Source organism: Malus sylvestris, chromosome 15, assembly GCF_916048215.2.
Source record: "Malus sylvestris chromosome 15, drMalSylv7.2, whole genome shotgun sequence".
Lineage (NCBI taxonomy): Eukaryota > Viridiplantae > Streptophyta > Magnoliopsida > Rosales > Rosaceae > Malus > Malus sylvestris.
This window is the reverse complement of record NC_062274.1, coordinates 41,255,028-41,281,694: the sequence shown is the minus strand read 5'-3', so window position 1 is coordinate 41,281,694 and position 26,667 is coordinate 41,255,028. Positions and strand designations below refer to the sequence as shown.

The window sequence follows — 26,667 nt, the reverse complement described above, 5'->3', positions numbered from 1 at the left end:
AGATAGACAGAGACATTACTAGGGTGGCGTTATACGGTGGCGTATTGGGGGTTTGCTAGGGTTTTGAGGTGGGCTTGGAGAGATACGTTGATTTGGTTCAATGTTTCAGAGATTTATGGATGATGGGGTTAAGGGTTTTGAAATAAAGAAGAATGGATTTTGATCAATTGGGATTTGTGTAAAGTGGGCCTTTAGAGGGAAGAAGGGTTAAAGAGTTGTAATGATGATCCAGTCATCGTTGAAGCACCACAGATGGTTGATGTTGTTGTTGTTAGAGCCACTCTTCACTTTGGGGAGAAGAAAAGCGAGTAGAGAGAGAAAAGAATAGAGCTTTTTGTTTAATTATTGTTCATATTAAAAAAGGTATTAATGTATTAATATTAAATTAATTTTTTAATCTAGTTTGGCAGGAAAGTGGGCTCTACGTCTGCCACATCATTATTTAATAGTCAAATTGACAGAAAATTTAACAGAGGTTTGACATTGCAATGAATTCATAAGTTGAGATATGATATTGCAACGTTTAAAATATGAGGTATGAGATTGTAGTGCTACCCATAGTTAAGGTAGTAATATGAAATTTACCCAAACCAAAAATATGAGTTGCACAACACAACAAGATTAGTATATATTACACCTAAGACAAATAGCATAAATGTCTTTTAAAGAATCCCGCCTGGAGAGTTCGAACTACAAAAGATTAATTTTGATCTAGCAAAACCCTTCTCAATATCTTACTCCCTAAATGAGCTACACCTAAATACTCTATAATCATCCCAATAGACTTCAAAGGAAACAATGCAAACAGCATACTACAGGCGCCTTTGTGATTTAACTAATTTTGAACTAAGAAATAAAACGGAAACTAATTAGAGAAAAGATCTCAACTCCAAGGCGCCAAAGCCATTACCCAAAAAGAGTAATTACAACCTAACAACAAATTAAACACTCTACAAAACTAACAACAAAAGTACTAACTTATTTTCTCAGAATCATCCTATTTTCCCAGAAAATCAGCTTTTGTTGTGCATGATTCTTATAACCATTTAGGCACAGTCGAGCAGAAATGTTACAGAAACTCATATGAAAGGTGGGCAATGAAATTCCAGAAGAAATTGAAGAGAAGCTTAGTCACACAGAGAAAGAGTACTTTAAGCAACATTCAAAAGCCTTAAGATCATACATGTCGAGAGTCTCTACACTTACAATTAAACTTCATAGTATAATAAAATTGATAAGTCAGGAAAAAGAAAAGCAAAATCAAAGATCTACAGAGAGCAAGATCAAACCTGAAACCTAGAGATGCGTAGAGAAAAGAGAGGCTATGGGAGATGATGAGGTTGTGGGAAAGGAAGGTTGCGGGAGACTGGGAGAAAAAGAGGCATTGACTGAGATGATGGAGAAAATATGATAGAATTTTAGGGTTTGTTTTATGATTTAGATGAAGTAAATATTGAAAAAGACAAGGGGCATTTTTGTCTTAAAATTTTATAATTTTTGTTCCATGCGGTGGAACGAGTTCATTTCAGGGGGAAAGTGGAAGGGAAATTTAATGAAAATTCGTTCCATATAACAGTGGGTCCCAAAGAATTTGACGCACCAAACATACAACGGGTATGTTCCGTCTCATCCCATGTACCAAACGGTACCTTATACCCCAAAAGCTGGCCTTTTTTTTTGGGCTGGTAAATATCCCCAGCCCAAATTGCCATACCACTCCCACAACAAGGCGCGTTCTCTCAACGCGCACCAAAGGCGGGAGCCTCTCAGCAATTAGACCTCCCCACCCTCAAATCTCCGAAGTCCACTGACTTTCTTGTCACACTCGTCAAGCTCTCGTCCTCCCTCCAGGCCTGCAATCACGGTTTACGCCGTCGATCGAATGTACGCCCGCTGCACCACTGCCAAAACCGTCCTCCGCTGAGTTAGGGTTTCTCTCCGATTCACTGCCCCAATGGCCGAGTCCGCGCTGCAACTCGTCTCCGAAATCGGCACCCACCTCCGCCGCCAAACGCGCCCAAACAAGGACTTCATCGTCAAATCTCTCCGAGTAAGCAATTTTTCGAATCGTTTTTAGAATTTTATGTTTGAAATGGAATTGTGGGTTTTTGTGTTTTGAGCTTGTTCATTTCGTCGGGTAGTGATTTCAGTTGATCTTTGCGGTTTTGCTTGTTTTGTAATTTGTATGCTTCGATTTGCAGCAAGCTGCAAGTGCTTTGTCGCAGTTAGAACATGCTTCTTCGGCTGAAGCTTGTAAGAAGTTGGAGCCCCTGAGAGAAGCTATTGTGCATGGCTTGCTTCAGCATAGGGATAAGGACGTCAGGCTTCTTGTGGCCATCTGTGTAACTGAAATGTTTCGGGCTATGGCACCCGAACCCCCTTTTGCGGACAAATATCTAAGGGTATGTGTGCGTGTTTGACCATTTTTTATTACACTGTGTACTCATCATTTGAAAGACGCTTACACTCCTATTTTGTTTCAGAACGTTTTTAAACTCATTATCAGCACGTTCGTCGAGCTAGCTGATATGGAGAGCCCGCTCTTTTCGAGGAGGGCCAAAATAGTAGAGACTGTTGCGCGATGTAAATGTTGTGTGATCATGTTGGATGTTGACTGCAATGATCTAGTTCTCGAAATGTTCAATGCCTTCTTCTCTGTTGTGAGGTAACGATCCTTCATTCCTAGTATTTGACCTTCCATTCGACTCTTTTATGTTTTGGGCTCTCTGTAATTGCTAATTCTGGAGGAATCAATGCTTATCCTGTTACATTCTACGACTAGATATCCACTTTCGTGGAATAAAGAAAAGTTATAAATGACTGCAACTTAGATGCCTAGAACATGCTCTACTTTTATGTTTTACCAAGTTAAGTATCTGAGATTATAGTGTCTCTGAATTGATTAAGAGCATTTGTTATGTTTTAATGTATTGAAAGTTTGGGCTTAACTATGATGACATCAACAATAATGGCTTGCATTTTTCCCCTGTAGGCAACATCATCAGCAGAGTTTGATGAATGATATTTTGTCTATAATGGTTCATATACTAAACGAGGAAGCTTCTCAGCCACTTTTGGATGTGGTTCTACGAAATCTTGTGAAGGAGGCAAAGGCAAGTGTTAGATAGTGGGTGCTTCAGATGTTTGTAGAAACATTTCTTTGTATGATAAACTAGTTCTACGTGTTTTTGATGTCAAAATAGTGTTCACTAATGTTAAGTAGAGCGTTGGCAAACCAATGCTTGTTATAATATGAGCTTTTTCCGATGCATGTTTATTTATTTTCATTGATACGAGGTAGCATGCGGGATTGTGTTAGCATGGCCTTTAAAATGTTGCATCCACTTATCATAGTCTGGTTGTTGGTGCTAGGTAAATTGCCCTATGCATTGTTTTCTGGTCAAATACGTGATATTACTTTTGTTCTGTGGTAAAAGCTGAAAAAGGTTGCATGTTATAAACATGGAGTCATTGCTAAAGTAGTAAATGATGGAAGCAGGTTATTTAATAAAGGATAAAACTTCTGACTTCTGATTGTATATGGGGCTTGTACATTCACCGGGTTGGACCTTATTATCATAGAACTATTAGACGCATTAGACTAAGATCTTTTGGAATTGGAATCTGTTTCTTCCTGTACTAGTTGCTTGTGAGATCATGGATTAATCATTTTTAATTTGGGTCTCCAACCTGAAAGAAAAAATGAGTATCAACTACTGGTGAATGTGTGATTTTGTATACTGTTTGGAATGCTGGTGGTTAATTTTCTGGACAAAAATAGGTGTTTTAACTAAGGAATTTGTAATGAAATGGGCGTTTTCAAGTCAGACACCCAAACAAAAGTAAATTGCAATGAAAATTCCCATTTTTCATGTAAATTGTTTTACATTGTAAATTAGTTTTACTACAAATTATCTTTTGGTGAAATACATGGAGTAGTGCTTCTTATCTGCTAATGCTTGATATCAATATTTAGCTTAATTAACTCAGAAGTACTGTTTTTTCTTATATTTTGTTTCACAGGATGCAGATTCTGCTTCTTCTCAGCTTGCAGTTTCTGTGATCCAAACATGTGCAGACAAACTTGAGTCCTTTGTTTGTGGGTTTCTGACATCTTGTATTTTGGATGGAGATGCTGATGGGAGTGAGCTCAAGGAATTTTACCATGAAATCATTTTTAAAATTTTTGGGTGTGCTCCTCATATGCTTCTTGCTGTCATTCCAAATTTGACTCAAGAGTTACTGGTATGTCTTCTCGTCTTATTTCATTTTAGATTGATTTAATTATTTTCATCTCCTGGCATAGGCCTCGATTTCTCTTTAAGTTCCTTTTATGCTCGTTACCTCACCACTCATTAAATATCACTTGAGTCTGATTTTTTTCTATAGACTGATCAGGTTGATGTCCGACTCAAAGCTGTTAATTTAATTGGAAAACTTTTCACACTGCCTGATCACCATATTGCACAAAGGTATCATGACCTCTTCGTTGAGTTTTTGAAAAGATTTTCGGATAAATCTGCGGACGTTAGAGTTAGTGCTCTACAGTGTGCTAAAGTTTGCTATGTGACCAACCCCTCTGGGGCGGAATCACAAGAAGTTCTCCGTAAGTTACAAAACATTTTCTATTTCCTATATGAGTTATGGTTGTGTAATTCTGGGAATATTAGTTATACTTGTTTGTTGCTCTAAACAGCTGCCCTTGAAAGTCGGCTACTAGATTTTGATGATAGGGTGAGAACACAGGCAGTGATTGTTGCCTGTGATCTTGCCATGTCCAATACGAGATGCTTTCCTCCCAAAATAATATCTCAGACCACTGAAAGACTTAGGGATAAGAAGGTATTTCTAAAACAAATAGTTTCAGTTCGCCAAGTTACACTTGCTGTCTTGTATTGATAAGGTTGCATTATTTGCAGATACCCGTTAGAAAGAAAGCTTTGCAGAAGTTGATGGAAGTATATCGAGATTATTGTAACAAATGCTTTAAAGGCTCTATGACAATCAGTGACCACTTTGAACAGATTCCTTGTAAAATATTGATGCTATGCTTTGATAAAGATTGTATGGATTTCAGGTTTGTTTTCTCACATGTTATAGCTTTTTAGAATAAAGTCAATGCTGTACAATGTTGTATTTGACTCTCATTCCTTATTGTTTTACTTCAGGTCCCAAAATATGGAGCTTGTTCTTGCAGAAGATCTATTTCCAGCTGGTCTTTCAGTTCATGAAATTACAAGGCACTGGATCCACTTGTTTTCTCTTTTCACCCCACTTCATATAAAGGCTTTGAACTCTATTTTATCTCAGAAACAAAGGTATTTATCACTAACTTGCTCTTGCTGTGGTTAAGGTGAATGTCCTCTTTGTTTACAATGTACAAATGTTTTGTAGGTTGCAAAGTGAGATGCAAACTTATTTAGCCAATCGAAAGAAAGAGAAGGTACAGTAATTGAATCTCGTGCTTGCTAAACATGGCTTGTATATAGCTAGTGAATATATTGTGCACTATCCATTATCGAGATACCGTGTGGTCCTTGAACTAATTTATGTGAGTTTTTGGAAAAGCATGCTTAACTAATATTTTCAACTGTTAGTTTCTGGACAATTTTAATTTGGTGAACACTGTTATGAATTTAGAGTATATTTAAGGTCCTTTATGTGAATAGAGATTGCTTGAGGTTCGATGCTTATTAAAATCCAAAAGTAAACAAATCTTGGTATTGAAACATGTTCTTACAAAGCCATTGAATATATATATAGTTGTTATGCTGGTGATAAAAGCAATTGCTTCCCTCTATGAGTATTCCATTCGGAAGAATTTTTTTTCTCCACATTTTCTTGTTTAGACTTAATTTTGTGTATTTTTAGTACTGAATATTTGTCCTAGTGCTCAAACAAGTATCAGAGCGTGGTAACTGTTGCATTTCAATGAATCTGTTCAGACTTCTTCTAGAGGCCTAAAATGTGGCTTAGCATTATCTTGAATGTTTTTTTCCCCGGAAGAATCAATAACAAGTGGATGTTATGCTTCCTTTGAGATAAATTACTGCACCAAATTTTCAAAGCTTTCAGCATACATCACTGTGCATATGACTAATGCTATGTAATAGACTTTGTGAATATTCCTGACATTTGTTAGCTTATCAGAAATTTATTTAGTGTGCTCTATGCTTTGTTAATATTTCATTTTCTTAAATTTATTACTCATTGAAGAAAGTTGTATGATTCCACTTAAATTTACTACTCATTAATAAGGCTTTGTTGTTGTTGTTGAATAAAGTTGTATGATTCCACTTAAATTTACTACTCATTAATAAGGCTTTGTTGTTGTTGTTGAATAAAGTTGTATAAGTTTCCTGGTGTATGCAGGCAATGAATAGCAGCTTTTCACTTTTTGGCTACACTTTAATAGTTTTGAATAATTGAAGCAATTAACTTGATGTTGCAGGGGAGTAATTCAGAAGAGATGCAGAAGAGATATAAAGTTCAGTTCTCAAAAATGGCAGTCTCCTTTGCAGACCCTTCAAGAGCAGAAGAGTGCTTTGAAAAATTTAACCAAATGAAAGATAATAACATTTTTAATTCACTGGCTCTGTTATTGGATGACCTGCAATTTAAAGAAGCCCGTGCAAGCAGAGTGCGTCTATTTAACCTTTACTTTTAATTAAATGATCCCATGAATGCCCTTCTTCCTCTTTGAGCCACTTCTGCACGTGCATGATTGTTGGGAACATGCATGTACTTATTTGTGTGCAGACAGTACTTTGTTTGTATGGAACCCACATATATGACTTTGTTGCATATATATATATATGTATATATAGATTTAATATATAAATATATATTGGTATGTATATAGGCAGATAAACAGATTAGTGGCTAACAATTAATAATTTGATTTCTCATGTCCAATGTGGTAAACATAGATTTCTAAGCTAATTATTTCTTTTTGTGTATCCGTAGCTCATTAATTTTGAATCTGGTTGACTTACATTGCAAAGGTAACATGCATGTTTTCTCTTATAAACATATGTATGATTTCATTGCTCAAAATAGGTAAAGAAATAATTCCTAATAAAGGTTCTTTATGACATTTGTTGTCTATCTGAGTTGGATTTTCTTGATTGTAGACTGTCTGAATCACTGAATTGGTTAGTCAATATACATTGAAAACCAGAGCTTTAAGTTCAATGAAACTTTCCTTTTAATTGTAAGTGTTTCATGATAAATGGGGAGGGCAAAAACATGTATTCCCTATTCACTCATTAATTAAATAGTAAAATATAAGATCTTAGAAAATGTGATTGGATGAAGCAAAACAGTTGAATAGGTATCTTCCGTCTTATATTGTTAATTTTTTGTGGAGTTGGGGCAAATTGTAAACAGTGCTTGTCATTTATAAGGCATAAAACTGTAAAATCTGAATCATGTTGTGATGAGGCAGGTCAAGGTTTATATAGATGATTCCAGTTCTGAGATAAGGCTTAATTGCTTTTTTTGTTTAATAATGTAAATATAGTAATGTGGAGTCATCCAAAACTTATTTGGAAACCCAGAAACACATTATCAAATTCTCTGGTGATAGCCGCAATTACACGAAGACCACTTGTGCACCCCTTATACACAATTTGCACTTATAATTTGTAGAGGTTCTCTTAATTTGAGCTTTCACCAGTATGAGGACTGACATGCCCCTGGGGTTGAGATGAAGCATTTGAATGGATGTTAAAAGGAATAGGCCCATGAAAAGTCTTGGGGTGAATAAAGTTAGGTCAAGCGAGATCAACTTTTTGTTTGCTTGAATAGATATCCCTGCATTTTTTATGGGACTTGTTTTATAATGTGGACGGCCAAGTTGAATTTCAGTTTGGTTAATTATGAGGTGGTGTCAAACAATGGTCTCCTTTTTTATTGGTGATTTTTCTTTTGTATGATTAAGATACCTGATGGTAACAAAATTATAATTTTACTTTTCTCTGTTTTTTTCTTCATTAAAAATTGTGTTGTCTACTTATTCATTTCTTATTTTCAGGACAAATTTCTGAATATGATTGGCGGGAAACATCAGAATTTTGAGTTTTTACGAACACTTTCCTCAAAATGCTCTTATAATATATTCAGTGCAGCGCATGTTTGCTGTATTCTAGATGATCTATCCAGTAACAGTCCTGGAAAGAGAAACTTGGAGGCTTCTTCTGTCAGACTTCTGCTGGTAAGAAGGTTTTTATTTTCTGTTTTGCTTAGTGGATCTAAATAATACTTTCCCTCAGCAGAAGTGTAAAAATTTTGAATGTGAACAAAGTTAGATTAAGTTCATGTGCTAAAAAAGACAAAGCTAACCATACGAGAGAAAGACCATGAAGGGTTCGTGTGCTTGTGTTAACACTTACAATTGGTGAGCACAAAAGACAACTTTAGTGTGTAAACTTGAGCAACAATATGGAAAGCACATATAGCATTTATAGCATGGTTCAATTTAAGGACTGAACTGAATTGTACGATTTACGAGTGTCAGGTCTTAGAATGAGTTTTAGTTCGCCTAATGCTGTCGTTTGGTTGTATGTTGTTTAACTTATATTGGCCTTGGTAGTATCAGTATGTTGCCTTTTTGTTTAACTTATATTGGCCTAAATTGGTTTCTTGCATTTCTGTTGCAATAAAGCTTGAGAGATTAGGTTAGTTTCCACAAGAGGATGAGATATTATATAATTTTTTTTTTGCGTATATAGCGTATTAGTGTTTGCCTTTTCTTAATGAGTTCAACCTTGTATCTATGTTTTATATAATATAAGACCAGGAGTAAAACAAGTTTGGATGTGTGAGCAAGTACTATCTAAGTATCTTGGGGAATATTTTTGTCTCTTCACTGATTGAAATTGTCTTTTAATTGTTTTCTGGTTCAGTCAATCACCAGCTTTTTCCCAACACTCTTAAGAGGTTCAGAAGTGCAACTTCAGAAGTTATTAAAGGAGACGGACCCAATTAATGATAAGTTGATTGAAGTGTTAGCCAAAGCAGGCCCTCACATATTTGTTAAACTCAGGTAATTTCTGCAGTCTTTCTGATTCCTGTACATTTTGAGCAGGATGGAGTTTTATGTTCCAATGGAGACTTTATTGTGAAGGGTGTCCTTTTTTTTATCTTGTTTCTGATGTTAATTTGTTCAGTCATTCAAGTTTGGATGTTTCTTCTTTGTCAGAACTGTTTTTGTTAAATAAATATTAAAAAGAGCTTGTGCATGGTGCACACAATCCATGAAAAATATAAAAGAGCTCAAATCAATGATTTTTATTCTGTAACATGTGCATGGATTCCGAAAGTCAAGTCTTGCAATTTTTCTAATGGGTGTGATTACTATTCCTTACACATGCAGCAGTAAATGGTTAAGATACCCCAAACTTTAATATGCATATTATGCTATTTGTGCTTCTAACCTTTGGTATTTGCTTACACATGGACTATTTCTTTTGGCAACAGTTAAATGAGAAAGAGTGTCCTTCCTCTCCATTCCTTTTGTTAAATATTAAGCCTTTTGAAATCTAAACCTGTTTTATCCCAATGTTTTGAGAATGGCTTCAACTTTTTCTTCTTTTGTTGAAGTGAAATCTACCCCTTTCTGAAGAGGGTTTGTCTGGAGGGGACTCGCGTTCAGTCAAAATATGCTGTTTCAGCAATTGCTGCTTTAGTTGATCATTCAAAGCAATTGATTTTCCAAGATCTATGTAAGGTATGCTTAGCTTGATTTTTAAAGTTTTAGGTTTGTTTATCCTTACTTATGGTTATGTATCTTTCAGCCTCACACATACTATGTTCTATAGATAGTCATATATATATTTTTAAATACACTTTATGGCGTTCATTTGCCTCCTAATAAGTTGTTAGCTGTATTGCATTACCATTTTTTTTATATCCACATTTATGTGCATGTGTGTGTGTGTACTGTATACATTTTCATTCTATTTATAGTCTTATCATTGTTTAAGTTCACCCTCACATGGGACCCAAATCTGCCACTGGGTTATATATGGATGTATTAGTGAGACGCAATATTTGTTTGCTGTACATCTGAATAACCCTAAGAATTTCGGAATTGTCATATTTTACAATGTCGTAACTTGCATGTATACTCAAATAATGCTGAGTTATCCGTACTGAATCAACTTTTGTTCAATATGTCTAGGAACTTGTGGATTCTCTACTAGTTGGGCAGAACATACCAACAGTGTTACAGTCCTTGGGGTGTCTTGCACAGCATTCTGTTTCAACATTCCAAAGCCAAGTTGGAGAGATCACCCATTATATATATCAAAAAATGTTCCAAGTAATTCACATCAACTGTGAGATAAATATGAACATTTTATTTGAACTTTGGCATGCCAGAATGTAGTTGGTTTTGAATATAGATATCTTATTTTCCCTAAACGAGGATCTCAAATGTTGTAGAATATTTATTTGTTTCAAGTATCTGTTGAAAATTGTGAGTATAATACTTTAACTTCTTCCGTGTAGGTGAACTCTTCAGATTTTATAGACTCTTGTGATGATGCATCCGGGTCTAGTGATTCTTGCAAATTAAAGGTACATTCTGAATGGGAACATTGTTTTTCACTTGTATTAGTATTTTGTTCAGCTGTGAATGGTGTTTACCATCAAAGTTTGGATTTTCTGTCTAGTGTACAGGGAAGATGTGCCTTGGTTTTATCTTGTTGAATCCTCCTAATATACTATACCATTGAAAAGCGTGTTAAATTGAATACATGAATTGATTTCAGTGTTTTAAAAGACGCACCTCGGGGCATGCCTAGGCGGCCTTAGGAGGCGGGGGTAGCAATTTCACCTCTGTTTTCGGGGAGTAGGGCAGAAACTCGCCTAGGCTTTGTCAGGGTGTGCCTAGGCGGCCGAGGTGCACCTGAGGCGTTGACTGCCCGTTCCCAGTACCCTTCAGTGATCCAAATTGTTGCTTGAAATTTGAATTTTTCTGGAAACCTCTGCTCTGGTGTGTTGCAGCGGCGTCTTCACGAAGGAGACGACCACACTAGGAAGAAGGGTATTTTATTATTTATAAAGACTTGGACCAACACGATGCCGTTTTGGCAGTCTTTTAATTTATGTTAAAATGGCTTGGCCCAAAACGACGTTGTTTTGGCCAAGTCTAATTTTTTATTTATTTTTTATAATCACAGTAGGTCCATTCTTCTTCCCTACCCAATACCCGATTTTCTCTGCTATATTTCACCACCCAATACCTGATTCTCTCTGCTATATTTCACCCAATTCCTCAAAGGCTCAAACCCTAAATTCTCAATCCCAATCCCATATTTCAAATTTACTCCAATCTCATACATCAATTTGTTTCAAATTCTCCACACCACCACGATTTGTTTCAAAATTCAAGTTTTTTAGTATTCTAATCTCAATTTGATCTTGATTGCTTGTTTGATTGTTGATTAATTGTTTTACAAAGTAATATACTATATTATATAATTATTATATATATATTTATATATATATACACATTTATATTGTATATATTAAAAAATTTAGGTCCCATGAGGCGAAGCCTCAGCCTCACACCTAGGCAGGGCTATCCATGGAACGCCTCGCCTGCGCGGAGCCTTTTAATACATTGATTAATTTGCAATGCTATAAGCTTAAAAAAATAAATTAATGTGAGAGAACAAATATTCTATGCAATGAAGTCTAGAAAAGTTTTTTGGTCATGGCTTTTTGTATTAGAAAAAACTTGAGTTCAGTTGAGCTGTGAGTGGGATTTGATGAAACAGTTGACAAATCAGTGAAATTGAGTTGCTCTCCACGAAAAATTTCCTTCTTTTTTATATGGAATTAATCAATTTAATTTTTTGCTGAAATGTTACTGTACCATGAAAGAGGAGAAAGTATGTCATTACACCATTTAGTTACTAAAAGCTTTGGTTTACAGATTGGATACCTTTTTTTTGGTTAAAATCTTTGGCACTGTTATAGTTTGCACGAATTCTGATAGGTAACCTGTATGTATTAGTTAGGTTAACGAATTAAAAGTGTTGTTACGGGCTCATGTGAAAGAAGTGCTCTGTCTATGCAAGGATCAACCCACCAAGGGGTCCAAAATCACCTAAGATGATTATATAACTTTGAGAATTACTGTATAGAAATTGTTCATTTCTTACAGATATTTCCATGGTTCCTCTGGTTTAATCACTTATTTTGCAGATATATGGCCTGAAAACACTTGTCAAGAGCTTCTTGCCACACAGGGGAACTCACACCAAACAGCAAATTAATGAGCTTGAGGACTACAGCAAATGGCAAATTGATGAGCTCTGGGACATTTTGTCAACAATGCTGCAAAGGGGAGAAACTGCTGAGGGTATCACCTCATGGTATGATTTCAGACTCCTTGACATAGAAAATTTCTTAGTCTATGAGCTCATCCTTAACTTTTATATGGGATTAATTCTTCATTATGGTTCAAGCCAAATTAAAGAAGGTAAAATTGACTAAATCATTTAATTATTTAAATCTCTGCTTTGCACTGAGTTTTCTTTTTTACTTCTTGCTTATACTTGACGTGTTTTGATATCATCTCAGCTTTTGACTAGAATCCCTATGGTGTTTGAATGAAGCAATTAAAAATGTGGTTTTGTTTTCATAAGAATGAGTGGTTAAGTTTACTGTGACTTTATGTTTTTTCCCAGTCTTAAGTTAATTTGGGAAGAAGGGTGCTTTAGAAACTGACGAAATTTTGTAGATTCACATTCAGAGATGAGATTCTCAACTGTTTGTGTAGGCTTTTGCTGTGAGTTTGTGATTGTTGTTCATTATGCTGAATGGCAATATTGAGCCAACAAACAACTGAATAAAAAGGCTACAATTTTAAGGGCCTATTTGGTATCCTATTCAAAAAATTTCATCATTCTCGAAACCTTTTTTAAAAACATTTCTTGAGAACAATTTTCTTTAAGACTCAAAAACTCCTTTGGTATGAGATTCAAAATTGTTTTAAAATTTAACAATTATAAAAAAACCTCATCTTACAGTGGAGTCGATAACAACAACTGGACATGGAAATCCAGAGAGAGAGAGAGAGAGAGAGAGGATGTGCACATAAAATATTTGGAGACAGAAAGCACATAAAATATTTGGAGACAGAAAGCATTGGACATGAGTTTAAAAACTCTAAAAACTGAGAGAGAGAGAGAGAGAGAGAAGAGAGCGTCAGAGGAGAGAGAAAGATAGGAAAGAGAAAAGATGTGAAGATGTGCACATAAAATATTTGGAGACAGAAAGCATTGGACATGAGTTTAAAAACTCTAAAAACTCACTTTTGATGTTTTCAACTAGGCAAATTTTTAAGTTGGTTTTGAGTCTTTTAAGTTTTAAAAATAGTCCTACCAAACAAGTACTCAAGACCTAAAATTTGAGGTGTTTTAGAGTTTAAAAAGTCTTTTCAACCTTTAGTTGGGCTTTTAAAATCTTTATGTTCAGTGAATTATGTTATACTTTTTACTTGTATATCAAAAGTATTTTTGGACACCACTCATTTGGTTTCACTTGTTCTGTAAAGCAGTGAAAGTGATAAGGCTTGTATTAGATTAGCTGCTGCAAAGTCTGTTCTCCGGCTTGCTCGAAGATGGGATTTCCATATTTCTCCAGAGATCTTTCACTTTACAATTTTAATGGCAAAGGTATTTCTGATTGGTTCTCATTTGTGTATCCTAGTGTTGCCCTTCATTTTTACTGGTCACCTGTTCTCTTGCTTATTAAAGTTTGTAACTTGAAACGGGAGTAACATTCACTTTTGGAACACAATCTTTTGTAAGTTGCACTCATGTGGACTCCTTGTTACAGCTTCATTTTTTCGTGTAAAACTAATGAAAACATATTCCTCAACCCTGATGGAATTTGAGATTCTGGTCCCTGCAGCTCATAATTGGTTATACAAACAACAACAACAACAAAGCCTTTTCCCACTAAGTGGGGTCGGCTATATGAATCCTAGAACGCCATTGCGCTCGGTTTTGTGTCATGTCCTCCGTTAGATCCAAGTACTCTACGTCTTTTCTTAGAGTCTCTTCCAAAGTTGTCCTAGGTCTTCCTCTACCCCTTCGGCCCTGAACCTCTGTCCCGTAGTCACATCTTCGAACCGGAGCGTCAGTCGGCCTTCTTTGCACATGTTCAAAATCACCGGAGCCGATTTTCTCTCATATTTCCTACAATTTCGGCTACTCCTACTTTACTTCGGATATCCTCATTCCCAATCTTATCCTTTCTCGTGTGCCCACACATCCCACGAAGCATCCTCATCTCCGCTACACCCATTTTGTGTACGTGTTGATGCTTTACCACCCAACATTCTGTGCCATACAACATCGCTAGCCTTATTGCCGTCCTATAAAATTTTCCCTTGAGCTTCAGTGGCCTACGACGGTCACACAACACGCCGGATGCACTCTTTCCATCCAGCTCGTATTCTATGGTTGAGATCTCCATCTAATTCTCCGTTCTCTTGCAAGATAGATCCTAGGTAGCGAAAACGATCGCTTTTTGTGAGCTTCGCTAGATTGCTCCGGTCATTAGTGTGGATAAGTATATAAATGGATAGAGATAGGAAAGCAAACACAAGATGTACGTGGTTCACCCAGATTGGCTACGTCCACGGAATAGAAGAGTTCTCATTAATTGTGAAGGGTTTACACAAGTACATAGGTTCAAGCTCTCATTTAGTGAGTACAAGTGAATGATTTAGTACAAATGACATTAGGAAATATTGTGGGAGAATGATCTCGTAATCACGAAACTTCTAAGTATCAGAGTGTGGTGTCGTCTTGACTTGCCTTATCTGTCTCATAGGTAGATGTGGCATCTTCTCTGGAAGTACTCTTCCTCCATCCAGGGGTGGTATCTTTAACTGGTGGAGATGCACAAGGTAATGTATCAATTTCACTTGAAGCTTACTTGTAGTTTCAGGCTTGGTCAAGCGCGATACAAACCATGTAGTAGGAGTCCCCCAAGTCGCCGAGCTCGGGGGTCTGCTGAAAGAGGTGACAGACAAGGTAAGCAATCAGAGCTCCGACTGATTGTTCACCTTCTCCCCATCTTGCAGCAGCATGAAGGATAAAGAGAAGAAAAATGAGAAGAGATGATATGAGATACTTTTGCTTTTGAAGAAGTAACTTTCCACAGGCTTATTCTTGAACTGAGCTGGAGGGTTTTCTGGTTTCCTCCAGAGTATAAGGCCGACTGAAGAATTTGAGGGTCAAAACAAGTCCATCAAATCTAGAGTACGTTCCACCCTGCTGATATGGGATACTTTTGCTTTTGACAGAGTAATGAATGTATCGGCACGTGTGCTGTTACACTTGTCTCCACATGCTTCCTTGTATCCTTCGCACTTGCCCTATCTGTCCCTCAAGCAGATGCGGAATCTTCCCTGGAAACATAAGATGTTGAAGATGAGTACTCGAGAGCAATGCCAGGTAAGTAATCAGGTAAGGGGTTCCAGGCAGTCAGTTCCTGGCTGGAAGCTTGATTCCAAGTGCTGACTGATTGCTCTCTCTCCTTGTCTTCAGGTAAAAACAAGGCCAAAAGAAAAGACAGGGAAAAAGCATGATATGGGATACTCTTGCTTTTAACCCTGATGATATGAGATATTCTTGCTCTAGTATAGCTTGTTTGCAGAGGTATTATCGGGGGGAAAGAAAGCTGAATATTTCGAAAGGCTTCGTTGGGAGTGCCCTCTCAGATATGATGAAGGGTTGAGCATTTTTGCAGGTCTGCCTGTCCGTTGGGGATGGAGGTCGACATATATAGGAGTCTCCCTAACAACAAGTAGTAATGCTATTCCTTTACCCTGCTTGGTCATAGCACGGTAGTGGGAGCTGCCAGTTTCACATGTTTTAACTCTGTCAGAGCACTTTGAAAAAGTGGTCTGTGGTATCTGGCTCTCGAGATTCGGAGAACGATGCCTCTTCGATTTTTGAGAAAGCAATCATGCTGGGGGTATGACTCTCGAGATTCGGAGAGCAGTGTCTCTTCGATTTTTGAGGAAGTAATCATGTTGGGAGTCTGGCTCTCGAGATTCGGAGGGCGGTGCCTCTTCGATTTTGGAGCAAGCAATCTTGTTGGGAGTGTTGTCTCGAATGTGAGTAAAGGTTGGGCATGTTTGCTAGTCTACCTTGCCACGAAGCACAAAGGTTGACACACAGGGACTTTCCAATTATCCAGCAATGGTACTGTTCCTTTACCCTCTCTTCGATTTTGAGAAAGTAGTCATGTTGGGAGTCTGGCTCTCGAGATTCGGAGGACGGTGCCTCTTCGATTTTGGAGCAAGCAATCTTATTGGGAGTGTTTTCTCGAATGTGAGTAAAGGTTGGGCATGTTTGCTAGTCTACCTTGCCACGAAGCACAGAGGTTGACACACAGGGACTTTCCAATTATCCAGCAGTGGTACTGTTCCTTTACAGTTGTGGGTAATAATATGGTAGCTAGACCTTCAAAATTTATGTGTCTAAACTTTTGTTAGTGCTGTTTCTTTGCTATTCTTTTACCTTTCTTGGTCAGAGCGATGTAGTGGGAGCTGCAAGCTTCACGTGCTCAACTTTGGCAGAGAACTTTGGCAAAGTTATTTGTGGTACCCATGAGCTATTGTTGCGTGTGGGAAGTGGGTGATTGAACAGTAAGATTCATGTGCTTTCTACTTCACCAGAAGTCTTCGACAGAATGCCCATAATTTCTGCAAAGCTGAGTGTGCGTGTGACAGGTGCTGACAAGGCTAGAAAAGTAGGTGCCTCTTCGATTTCTGAGATCGGCCCTCGTGGTCTCTGAGCAGCCCAGCTTTTGAGAAAGCGAGCGCCTCTTCGATTGATTCGGAGAACGATGCCTCATCGATTTTTGAGAAAGCAATCATGCTGGGGGTCTGGCTCTCGAGATTCGGGGAGCAGTGTCTCTTCGATTTTTGAGAAAGTAATCATGTTGGGAGTCTGGCTCTCGAGATTCGGAGGGCGGTGCCTCTTCGATTTTGGAGCAAGCAATCTTGTTGGGAGTGTTTTCTCGAATGTGAGTAAAGGTTTGGCATGTTTGCTAGTCTACCTTGCCACGAAGCACAGAGGTTGACACACAGGGACTTTCCAATTATCCAGCAATGGTACTGTTCCTTTACCCTCTCTTCGATTTTTAAGAAAGTAGTCATGTTGGGAGTCTGGCTCTCGAGATTCGGAGGACGGTGCCTCTTCGATTTTGGAGCAAGCAATCTTATTGGGAGTGTTTTCTCGAATGTGAGTAAAGGTTGGGCATGTTTGCTAGTCTACCTTGCCACGAAGCACAGAGGTTGACACACAGGGACTTTCCAATTATCCAGCAGTGGTACTGTTCCTTTACCCTTGTGGGTAATAATATGGTAGCTAGACCTTCAAAATTTATGGGTCTAAACTTTGTTAGTGCTGTTTCTTTGCTATTCTTTTACCCTTCTTGGTCAGAGCGATGTAGTGGGAGCTGCAAGCTTCACGTGCTCAACTTTGGCAGAGAACTTTGGCAAAGTTATCTGTGGTACCCATGAGCTATTGTTGCGTGTGAGAAGTGGGTGATTGAACAGTAAGATTCATGTGTTTTCTACTTTCCCAGAAGTCTTTGACAGAATGCCCATAATTTCCGCAAAACTGAGTGTGCGTGTGACAGGTGCTGACAAGGCTGGAAAAGGCTGGAAAAGTAGGTGCCTCTTCGATTTCTGAGATCGGCCCTCGTGGTCTCTGGGGAGCCCAGCTTTTGAGAAAGCGAGCACCTCTTCGATTTTTGAGATCGGCCTTCGTGGTCTTTGAGCAGCCCAACTTTTGAGAAAGCAAACGCCTCTTCGATTTCTGAGATCAACCCTCGTGATCTCTAAGCAGCCCAGCTTTTGAGAAAGCAAACGCCTCTTCGATTTCTGAGCAGGCGCCTCTTCGATTTCTGAAGCTTCGTCGAGTGCAGATTTTTATAGGGGCTGGCATTAAGTTCCAAAGCACATTTGAATCTCCACCAGTAGAAGCTTCATTCTTGCACTTCTAAGATCTTGATTTGTCCGACCTCTTCTCTCTTCAACACCTTTGAAAATGTCTGGCCCCTCCGACCGTCGTTTTGACTTGAACCTTGTTGAAGAGGCAGCCCCGCCTTCTCCAGACAACATATGGCGCCCATCCTTCGTCTCCCCTACTGGTCCTCTTACCGTTGGGGATTCCGTGATGAAGAATGATATGACCGCTGCGGTGGTGGCCAGGAACCTTCTCACTCCCAAAGATAACAGACTACTTTCCAAACGGTCTGATGAGTTAGCTGTTAAGGATTCGCTGGCTCTCAGTGTTCAGTGTGCAGGTTCTGTGTCTAATATGGCCCAACGCCTATTTGCTCGAACCCGCCAAGTTGAATCATTGGCGGCTGAAGTGATGAGTCTCAAACAGGAGATTAGAGGGCTCAAGCATGAGAATAAACAGTTGCACCGGCTCGCACATGACTATGCTACAAACATGAAGAGGAAGCTTGACCAGATGAAAGAAACTGATGGTCAGGTTTTACTTGATCATCAGAGATTTGTGGGTTTGTTCCAAAGGCATTTATTGCCTTCGTCTTCTGGGGCTGTACCGCGTAATGAAGCTCCAAATGATCAACCTCTGATGCCTCCTCCTTCTAGGGTTCTGTCCAGTACTGAGGCTCCAAATGATCCCCCTCCGGTGCCTTCTCTTTCTGGGGCTCTACCGACTGCTGAGACTTCTCCTAAGCAACCTTTGTGAAGGCTCCCTCTTGTGTGCTTATTTTGACTCATGTATATGTACATATTTGTAGCTTATCGGGGATATCAATAAATAAGCTTTCCTTCATTTCAACGTATTGTGTTAAATACACCAAAGCCTTCTTCGCTAAGTTCTTTGAATTTTCTTTTGTTAAAGCTTGTATGTTGAAGCTTTCTGAGTGGAGCATGTAGGTTGGGGTAGTGTTCCCTTAATTTCCCGAGTGAGGAAAACTTCTCGGTTGGAGACTTGGAAAATCCAAGTCACTGAGTGGGATCGGCTATATAAATCTTAGAACGCCATTGTGCTCGATCCTGTGTCATGTCCTTCGTTAGATCTAAGTACTCTAAGTCTTTTCTTAGAGTCTCTTCCAAAGTTTTCCTAGGTCTTCCTCTACCCCTTCGGCCCTGAACCTCTGTCCCATAGTCGCATCTTCTAATCGGAACGTCAGTAGGCCTTCTTTGCACATGTCCAAACCACCGTAACCGATTTTCTCTCATCTTTCCTTCAATTTCGGCTACTCCTACTTTACCCCGGATATCCTCATTCCTAATCTTATCCTTTCTCGTGTGCCCACACATCCAACGAAGCATCCTCATCTCCGCTACACCCATTTTGTGTACGTGTTGATGTTTCACCGCCCAACATTCTGTGCCATACAGCATCGCCGGCCTTATTGCCGTCCTATAAAATTTTCCCTTGAGCTTCAGTGGCATACGGCGGTCACACAACACGCCGGATGCACTCTTCCACTTCATCCATCCAGCTTGTATTCTATGGTTGAGATCTCCATCTAATTCTCCGTTCTTTTGCAAGATAGATCCTAGGTAACGAAAACGGTCGCTCTTTGGTATTTCTTGATCTCCGATCCTCACCCCTAACTCGTTTTGGCCTCCATTTGCACTGAACTTGCACTCCATATATTCTGTCTTTGATCGGCTTAGGCGAAGACCTTTAGATTCCAACACTTCTCTCCAAAGGTTAAGCTTTGCATTTACCCCTTCCTGAGTTTCATCTATCAACACTATATCGTCTGCGAAAAGCATACACCAAGGAATATCATCTTGAATATGTCGTGTTAACTCATCCATTACCAACGCAAAAAGGTAAGGACTTAAGGATGAGCCTTGATGTAATCCTACAGTTATGGGAAAGCTTTCGGTTTGTCCTTCATGAGTTCTTACGGCAGTCTTTGCTCCTTCATACATATCCTTTATAGCTTGGATATATGCTACTCGTACTCCTTTCTTCTCTAAAATCCTCCAAAGAATGTCTCTTGGGACCCTATCATACGCTTTTTCCAAATCTATAAAGACCATGTGTAAATCCTTTTTCCCATCTCTATATCTTTCCATCAATCTTCGTAAGAGATAGATTGCCTCCATGGTTGAGCGCCCTGGCATGAACCCGAATTGGTTGTCCGAAACCCGTGTCTCTTGCCTCAATCTATGCTCAATGACTCTCTCCCAGAGCTTCATTGTATGACTCATTAGCTTAATACCCCTATAGTTCATGCAATTTTGTACGTCGCCCTTATTCTTGTAGATAGGCACCAAAGTGCTCATTCGCCACTCATTTGGCATCTTCTTCGTTTTCAAAATCCTATTGAAAAGGTCAGTGAGCCATGTTATACCTGTCTCTCCCAAAAGTTTCCACACTTCGATTGGTATATCGTCTGGGCCTATTGCTTTTTTATGCTTCATCTTCTTCAAAGCTACAACCACTTCTTCCTTCCGGATTCGACGATAAAAAGAGTAGTTTCTACACTCTTCTGAGTTACTCAACTCCCCTAAAGAAGCACTCATTTCATGTCCTTCATTGAAAAGATTATGAAAATAACCTCTCCATCTGTCTTTAACCGCGTTCTCTGTAGCAAGAACATTTCCATCCTCATCCTTGATGCACCTCACTTGGTTTAGGTCCCTTGTCTTCTTTTCCCTTGCTCTAGATAGTTTATAGATATCCAACTCTCCTTCTTTGGTATCTAGTCGTTTATACATATCGTCGTAAGCCGCTAACTTAGCTTCTCTGACAGCTTTCTTCGCCTCTTGCTTCGCTTTTCTATACCTTTCACCATTTTCATCAGTCCTCTCCTTGTATAAGGCTTTACAACATTCCTTCTTAGCCTTCACCTTTGTTTGTACCTCCTCATTCCACCACCAAGATTCCTTTTGGTGTGGGGCAAAGCCCTTGGACTCTCCTAATACCTCTTTTGCTACTTTTCGGATACAACTAGCCATGGAATCCCACATTTGGCTAGCTTCCCCCTCTCTATCCCACACACATTGGGTGATTACCTTCTCTTTGAAAATGGCTTGTTTTTCTTCTTTTAGATTCCACCATCTAGTCCTTGGGCACTTCCAAGTCTTGTTCTTTTGTCTTACTCTTTTGATATGTACATCCATCACCAACAAGCGATGTTGATTAGCCACGCTCTCTCCTGGTATAACTTTGCAATCCTTACAAGTTATACGATCCCCTTTCCTCATTAGAAGAAAATCTATTTGTGTTTTTGACGACCCACTCTTGTAGGTGATCACATGTTCTTCTCTCTTCTTAAAGAAGGTGTTGGCTAAGAAGAGATCATATGCCATTGCAAAATCCAAGATAGCTTCCCCATCCTCGTTTCTCTCCCCAAAACCATGGCCACCATGAAAACCTCCATAGTTGCCTGTCTCCCTGCCCACGTGTCCATTTAAATCTCCTCCTATAAATAACTTCTCCGTCTGAGCAATTCCTTGCACCAAGTCTCCAAGATCTTCCCAAAATTTCTCCTTCGAACTCGTATCCAACCCTACTTGAGGTGCGTACGCACTAATCACATTGATAAGTTCTTGTCCTATTACAATCTTGATTGCCATGATTCTATCTCCTACCCTCTTGACATCTACAACATCTTGTACCAAGGTCTTGTCCACGATGATGCCAACACCGTTTCTCGTTCTATTTGTGCCCGAATACCAAAGTTTAAACCCTGAGTTTTCTAGATCCTTTGCCTTACTACCAACCCACTTAGTTTCTTGTAGGCACATAATATTTATCCTTCTCCTCACCATAACTTCCACTACTTCCATAGATTTTCCCGTTAAGGTTCCTATATTCCACGTTCCTAAACGCATTTTGCTCTCTTGAACTCTACCCTTCTGTCCTAGCTTCTTCACCCTCCCCCGTCTAATAGGATCAAAGTACTTCTTTTGTGTGTCCCGGGTAAAGTTGATAGGAGCATATGCTCCCAAACAACTTTGAGTGGAGTCGTTCGAAAAGAAGTTTCTATGGCCCCCTTGCTCATTTAACACTGCATCCGGGTGCCGATGGAGATACAGCGACCCTTGCTCACTTATCACTGTGCTCAGGCCACACAGCGCGCCACTTACGGGTGACGCCCTAGCTTTAGCGCGATTTTGTTCTGGATTCATTTTCATAAGGATTCGACGTGATCATGGAGTGCCGGCTGTCGACTACCTGACGCCCTCCCCCTCCTCCTTTATCTGTCGCTAACTTAATAATATTCACCGAGTCTTCCAGTGAGTTGTTCCATTCATAGATTGATTGACAAATGGTAAAAGAAATGCACTTGATAAAATTTATAAAAGACAAATATTAGATGGCATTGAGAACCAAGCAATAGGTGTGTTTTGTATCTGATATCAATCACCAGTTAATGCTTAGTCCAGTTAGTTGCTTGCATCCCTTCCTGTTTATATACTCTTCAGTTTCTTCAAATTTTATTTCATTGGCACTCTTGAATTGCCACTTATTTATATTTTCATGGTCATTTTTTTCCTCACATTTCAGGATGATTCTCCATTGGTGAGAAGATCATTTCTTGATAAAACTCACAAATTACTGAAGGAGCATGTTATACCTAGTAGATATGCATGTGCTTTCGCAATGGCCACTTCAGATTGCCTCAAGGATCTGCAGGATGATGTATGCTAAATGTGATATATCTATGAGTTATTTCTGTAGACTTGAGCAATGACTGTATGCTGATACCGTTCATTTTAGTCGTTAAAATATATTGCAGAATTTGTCAAAGATTACAGTAGAGAAGCTCAAGTGCGTCAAATCTCTGGAGTCCAAGAAGGATTAAACACTGATTTTCCAGCATACATAGTGGTGTTCTTGATCCATATTCTTGCTCATGATACAGGCTTCCCACCTGAAGACTGTCAAGATGAAAAAGCATATGCTCAGTTTTGCGGGTATATAAATATATCTGGTTAACTTAATCACATTGGAGATTGCCTAGTACTGAATATGAATGCAGCTATGGTAACAAACTTTGGATTATGTTTCTCTTTGCAGTCCACTGTTAGGTTTATTGCAGGTTTTAGTCAATGCTAGTAATGCTGATGGGGCTCTGGATGTTGCCAAGGATTCTGTCTTGTATTTGATTTGCATTTTTCGTGCAATTAAGAGAGCTGAGGATGCTATAGACACTGAATTAACCGGTGTAAGAGTTTTCCCTTCAGAAGATCTTTCTCCTATCTCACCTTATGTTTATGTTTTATAATTGAGGAAAGGAGGTTTTTCTTATGATGCAGAAGCTGCATATTCTGGCAGAAATTGGGCATTCTTTTGTGACGTTAACAAATCACAATGCCCTCTCCTCATTACATGCTCCTGGGAAAATTTTTCTACCATCATCCTTATATAAAGTAAGTATTTCGTATAAAAGTGATGAGCAATTTTTAATAAGATTTGGTATTCTTTTCTTTATCTTTTGGCTGGAAGAAATTTAAATTTCTAGTTAAAAGTTCCACATCATTTTACGTTTTGATTATTTGTTCTCTGCAGTCCAATTCAAGATGCCTCACTCAATCATGTTTTGATGAGTACTTTTTCAAAAGAGTAGTTGACATATTTAAATCAAATCTCTCTTTGGTATGTATCTCCAATGTTTCTTTACAGCTTTAGTTATATTGCCCCCATGATTGTCTTAATGGTATTTCTTCCTATTATCATCTTGTTAGAAATCTTTATTCGCATTTCAGCCTGCCGGTGCTCTTCCTAGACGTGGGCGTAAATGTCAAGAGGATATCACACAATCTGGTGTTGTCAAGGACAGCAAACATATCGTAACATCTTCCAAGATAGTTAATTTGTGCAATGATGGGGAAGCTGAACCCCGAAAGGCTGAGAAACAAGGCACCTGTAGAGGAGGATGTAGAAGAAAACGGGATCTCTCTCCCAATGATTCTGATATTGGTTACCAGAATGGTTTATCTAAAAAATCTGATATTACTTTGGAAAAAGAAATACTTTCATCTTGTGATTCTGTGGCTACAGTCGGTGGATCAAATGTCACTGTCCAGAATATTAAAAAAAATACCATTCCATTGATGGGAAATGTTAATGTGAAAAGAAGCATTAATGTGGAATCCAATGACCCCAGATCGAATCTAAAGGGTCCTTGCAGCTTAAAGGTAAGAATAAGCTCTCTGAGAATGCCCTTGAAATTGTATTGCATTTTTGACATTTCGGTGTCCTGAGAAATATTTTATAATTAATTATGTAGGAAATTGGTAAGAAGGCTGAGGCATTGATTGGGCAAAGGATCAAATTTTTGTCTCCAGAAGATAAATGGTGAGCATCTCCCCAATCTAGGAGATGATTTTTCAGCACCGTTGTAGCCCTGCTTTATAACAATAATTGTTTTTGTTTTCCAGTTTTTATTCAGGTACAGTGGATGGTTATAATACTCAAAACAATACATACAAGGTGAATAAACATGACTGTATTTTTTTATTTCCATTTTTAAACAACTATTTTGATCATTCAGTAAATTATGTGGAAAATTTTTAGAGAATAATATGCATTGCCTTTATTTCATCTTTATGTATTGTAAATTTGTAAGCTGGATTCATTATGTATTTATCAAAGCCATTGCCATTCTGCTTGATCTGAATTATTGTGATTAATTTCCCATTTTTTCATTGGCAGATCACATGTGATGGTAGCGGGGATGTTCAATTAGTATGCTTGGAAAGTAAGAGCTGGGAACCTATAAGTGAGGGTTCACTGGAGGAAAGGGTAAGAGTGAAATACCATGAATGTTTTATTAGCTTGCAAATGTTAACTTAAGTTTAAGTTGTTTAACATTTACAATTTTAAGTGGCTACACTGTTCGTTCAAAAGGTGGCTATATTGTCCCCTAGGAAGGGGGACACCTAGGCCCCATCAAACAAAAAGTGTCTATATTGTTGAAAGCTTAAGTGGACTTGAATGAAATTCCATTTCTGTCTCCATATAGTTAGTTTTAGTCAAAAACTAGATATCTGTATCACCACGCCCAGTCTGATGCAACATTGATAGTGGGTAACAATCTACATTGTTTCTTTAAAGGAAGTGTGCTTATACGATGCAAGCTTGGAATGGATTTATGTTTTACGTGCATTATATACTTATGTATTATGGATATATATTTTAGCCGGTTTCATATTTACTTGATGCATCATTCATTAAAGTTTCCAATGCATGCTTGAAGTCTGGAACCACCCAGGAGTAAATGCCATTTGACAACATTCAACTGTAGCATGAAAGTTATTGTGCCTTTTTGTACCTGCAATGTGTACTCATGAATTGTGGTAATTGAGTTCATTGCACTGTTCCAATGATTTTATGCTTACTCTGTAGTTTTGGATGTGGCAGAAACGAAAGCTGGGGAAAAAAGCTTTTGTGGACACCTCGGCATCAGAAGTTACTAATGCAAATGAGGATGCTGTAAGGCTTGCATTTTATTTTTCGGTATTATCATTTTATTTTGCTCTTATGTTTTGACGTGTCAGGTCGAATAATTTCCTTGCATGGAGCTTTGTCTCTTTATTTCTTCGATATTTATGTAGATAATGCAACTCCCGAGTCAAATTATCCTGATAAATGTCAAGAACTATATTCTCTTTTGCTTTATACTGTTTGGGAACAATATACTCCAAGTGAATTACATAGCCTAAAAAGAATCGTATTTTCTTCCCATATTTGTGAAACTGTTACAAGCTAAGATCTTCATCTAAATGTCTTCCATAATTCTTCAATAAGTGTTTCTCTGACTTCTACTGGAGAGTAGAACACCTTGATTTTCTTTCCTGTCCTATTTAATAAATATTGAATCCAAATAACAAACTGTATAGGCACAGCGTTGAATCATTGGCTTTGATCATAGGCTTTTAGTAAATTCGCATGAGCGTCTACACGTTTTGCACAATTTGATTCATCAATCTAGGAAGACAGAAATTCCAAATTTGCTTACAAAACTGCCAGCCCAATAAGACGTTGTCCCTTGCATGTTTGTGTTTAATATATCCCTGGTTACTTATTCCACTGTTTCTGTTTGGTTACTCTTTTCAGGTGGCTAGAAGAACTCGAAGACAAAAGAAACTAAATGAGCTATGATTCTATTTTATTTTGAGCTATGCTGCTGCACTTTGGTGCTTGAAAACAGCAACATCTTGAACTTAAAATTCAGACTAGTTGAGAGGTCGGGCCAACAGGTCATTCCAGAGTTTGCACCCTTTGCCTTGTGTAAGTTATCACTCTAGATGTCAGTGTTGTATATATTCTTCCTTGACAAGCAAGCAACATCAGAACAGTTTGTATGCGTAAATATACGAGTCCTCTGCTAATGAAATTTTGCAGAACGTAGAAATGAGCATGTGTTCTTCTACTATAAGGAGAGTTTTAGAGAATGTTGGTGTCATTTTATTAATAGCAAGAAAATACCATCGGATTGAAAGGCCATTGTAGACAAAGTTCATGCATGATTCCGCCTGTATGAGGCCTCATATTCAGCCAGCGGTTTCTCGTTTGTAATTTCTTAGCTCAATAATTTAAAGTTCCGGTTGTTAGTGCGTAAATAAAAGGTGTAGAACTACAATGTTTTTACTTGGTAACCGTCACCCGTAAA

General features: G+C 38.4%; 1 protein-coding gene across 4 annotated transcripts; it reads left to right on the top strand.

Moving 5' to 3' along the window:
• Positions 1-1,762: 1,762 nt before the first annotated feature.
• Positions 1,763-26,501, top strand: LOC126603180 (sister chromatid cohesion protein PDS5 homolog B). Of its 4 annotated transcripts, none has more exons than XM_050269943.1 (29): positions 1,763-2,050; positions 2,202-2,402; positions 2,484-2,665; positions 2,993-3,113; positions 4,024-4,245; positions 4,390-4,606; positions 4,697-4,842; positions 4,920-5,077; positions 5,169-5,318; positions 5,395-5,443; positions 6,452-6,640; positions 8,036-8,215; positions 8,907-9,046; positions 9,604-9,730; positions 10,184-10,324; positions 10,513-10,581; positions 12,217-12,386; positions 13,574-13,691; positions 22,557-22,691; positions 22,770-22,966; positions 23,070-23,217; positions 23,309-23,422; positions 23,562-23,648; positions 23,738-24,190; positions 24,283-24,350; positions 24,434-24,485; positions 24,708-24,797; positions 25,401-25,487; positions 26,112-26,501. In XM_050269943.1, exons 1-29 carry the CDS (start codon positions 1,955-1,957, stop codon positions 26,154-26,156), a joined length of 4,152 nt encoding a protein of 1,383 aa, XP_050125900.1. In that variant the 5' UTR covers positions 1,763-1,954; the 3' UTR covers positions 26,157-26,501. The 4 variants fall into 4 exon arrangements, with proteins under 4 accessions (XP_050125900.1, XP_050125902.1, XP_050125899.1 ...); XM_050269945.1 differs by having other exon boundaries at positions 13,571-13,691; positions 23,759-24,190; XM_050269942.1 differs by having other exon boundaries at positions 13,571-13,691.
• The last annotated feature ends 166 nt before the right edge of the window (positions 26,502-26,667 follow it).

What these genes read in the sequence shown, in the direction of transcription:
- LOC126603180 (XM_050269942.1), top strand. Translation starts at nt 1,955, where the DNA reads ATGGCCGAGTCCGCGCTGCAACTCGTCTCCGAAATCGGCACCCACCTC. An exon ending in TTAAATCAAATCTCTCTTTG is followed by an intron (nt 23,649 to 23,737) that starts GTATGTATCTCC and finishes TCATCTTGTTAG; the next exon opens with AAATCTTTATTCGCATTTCA. An exon ending in CTCAAAACAATACATACAAG is followed by an intron (nt 24,486 to 24,707) that starts GTGAATAAACAT and finishes TTTCATTGGCAG; the next exon opens with ATCACATGTGATGGTAGCGG.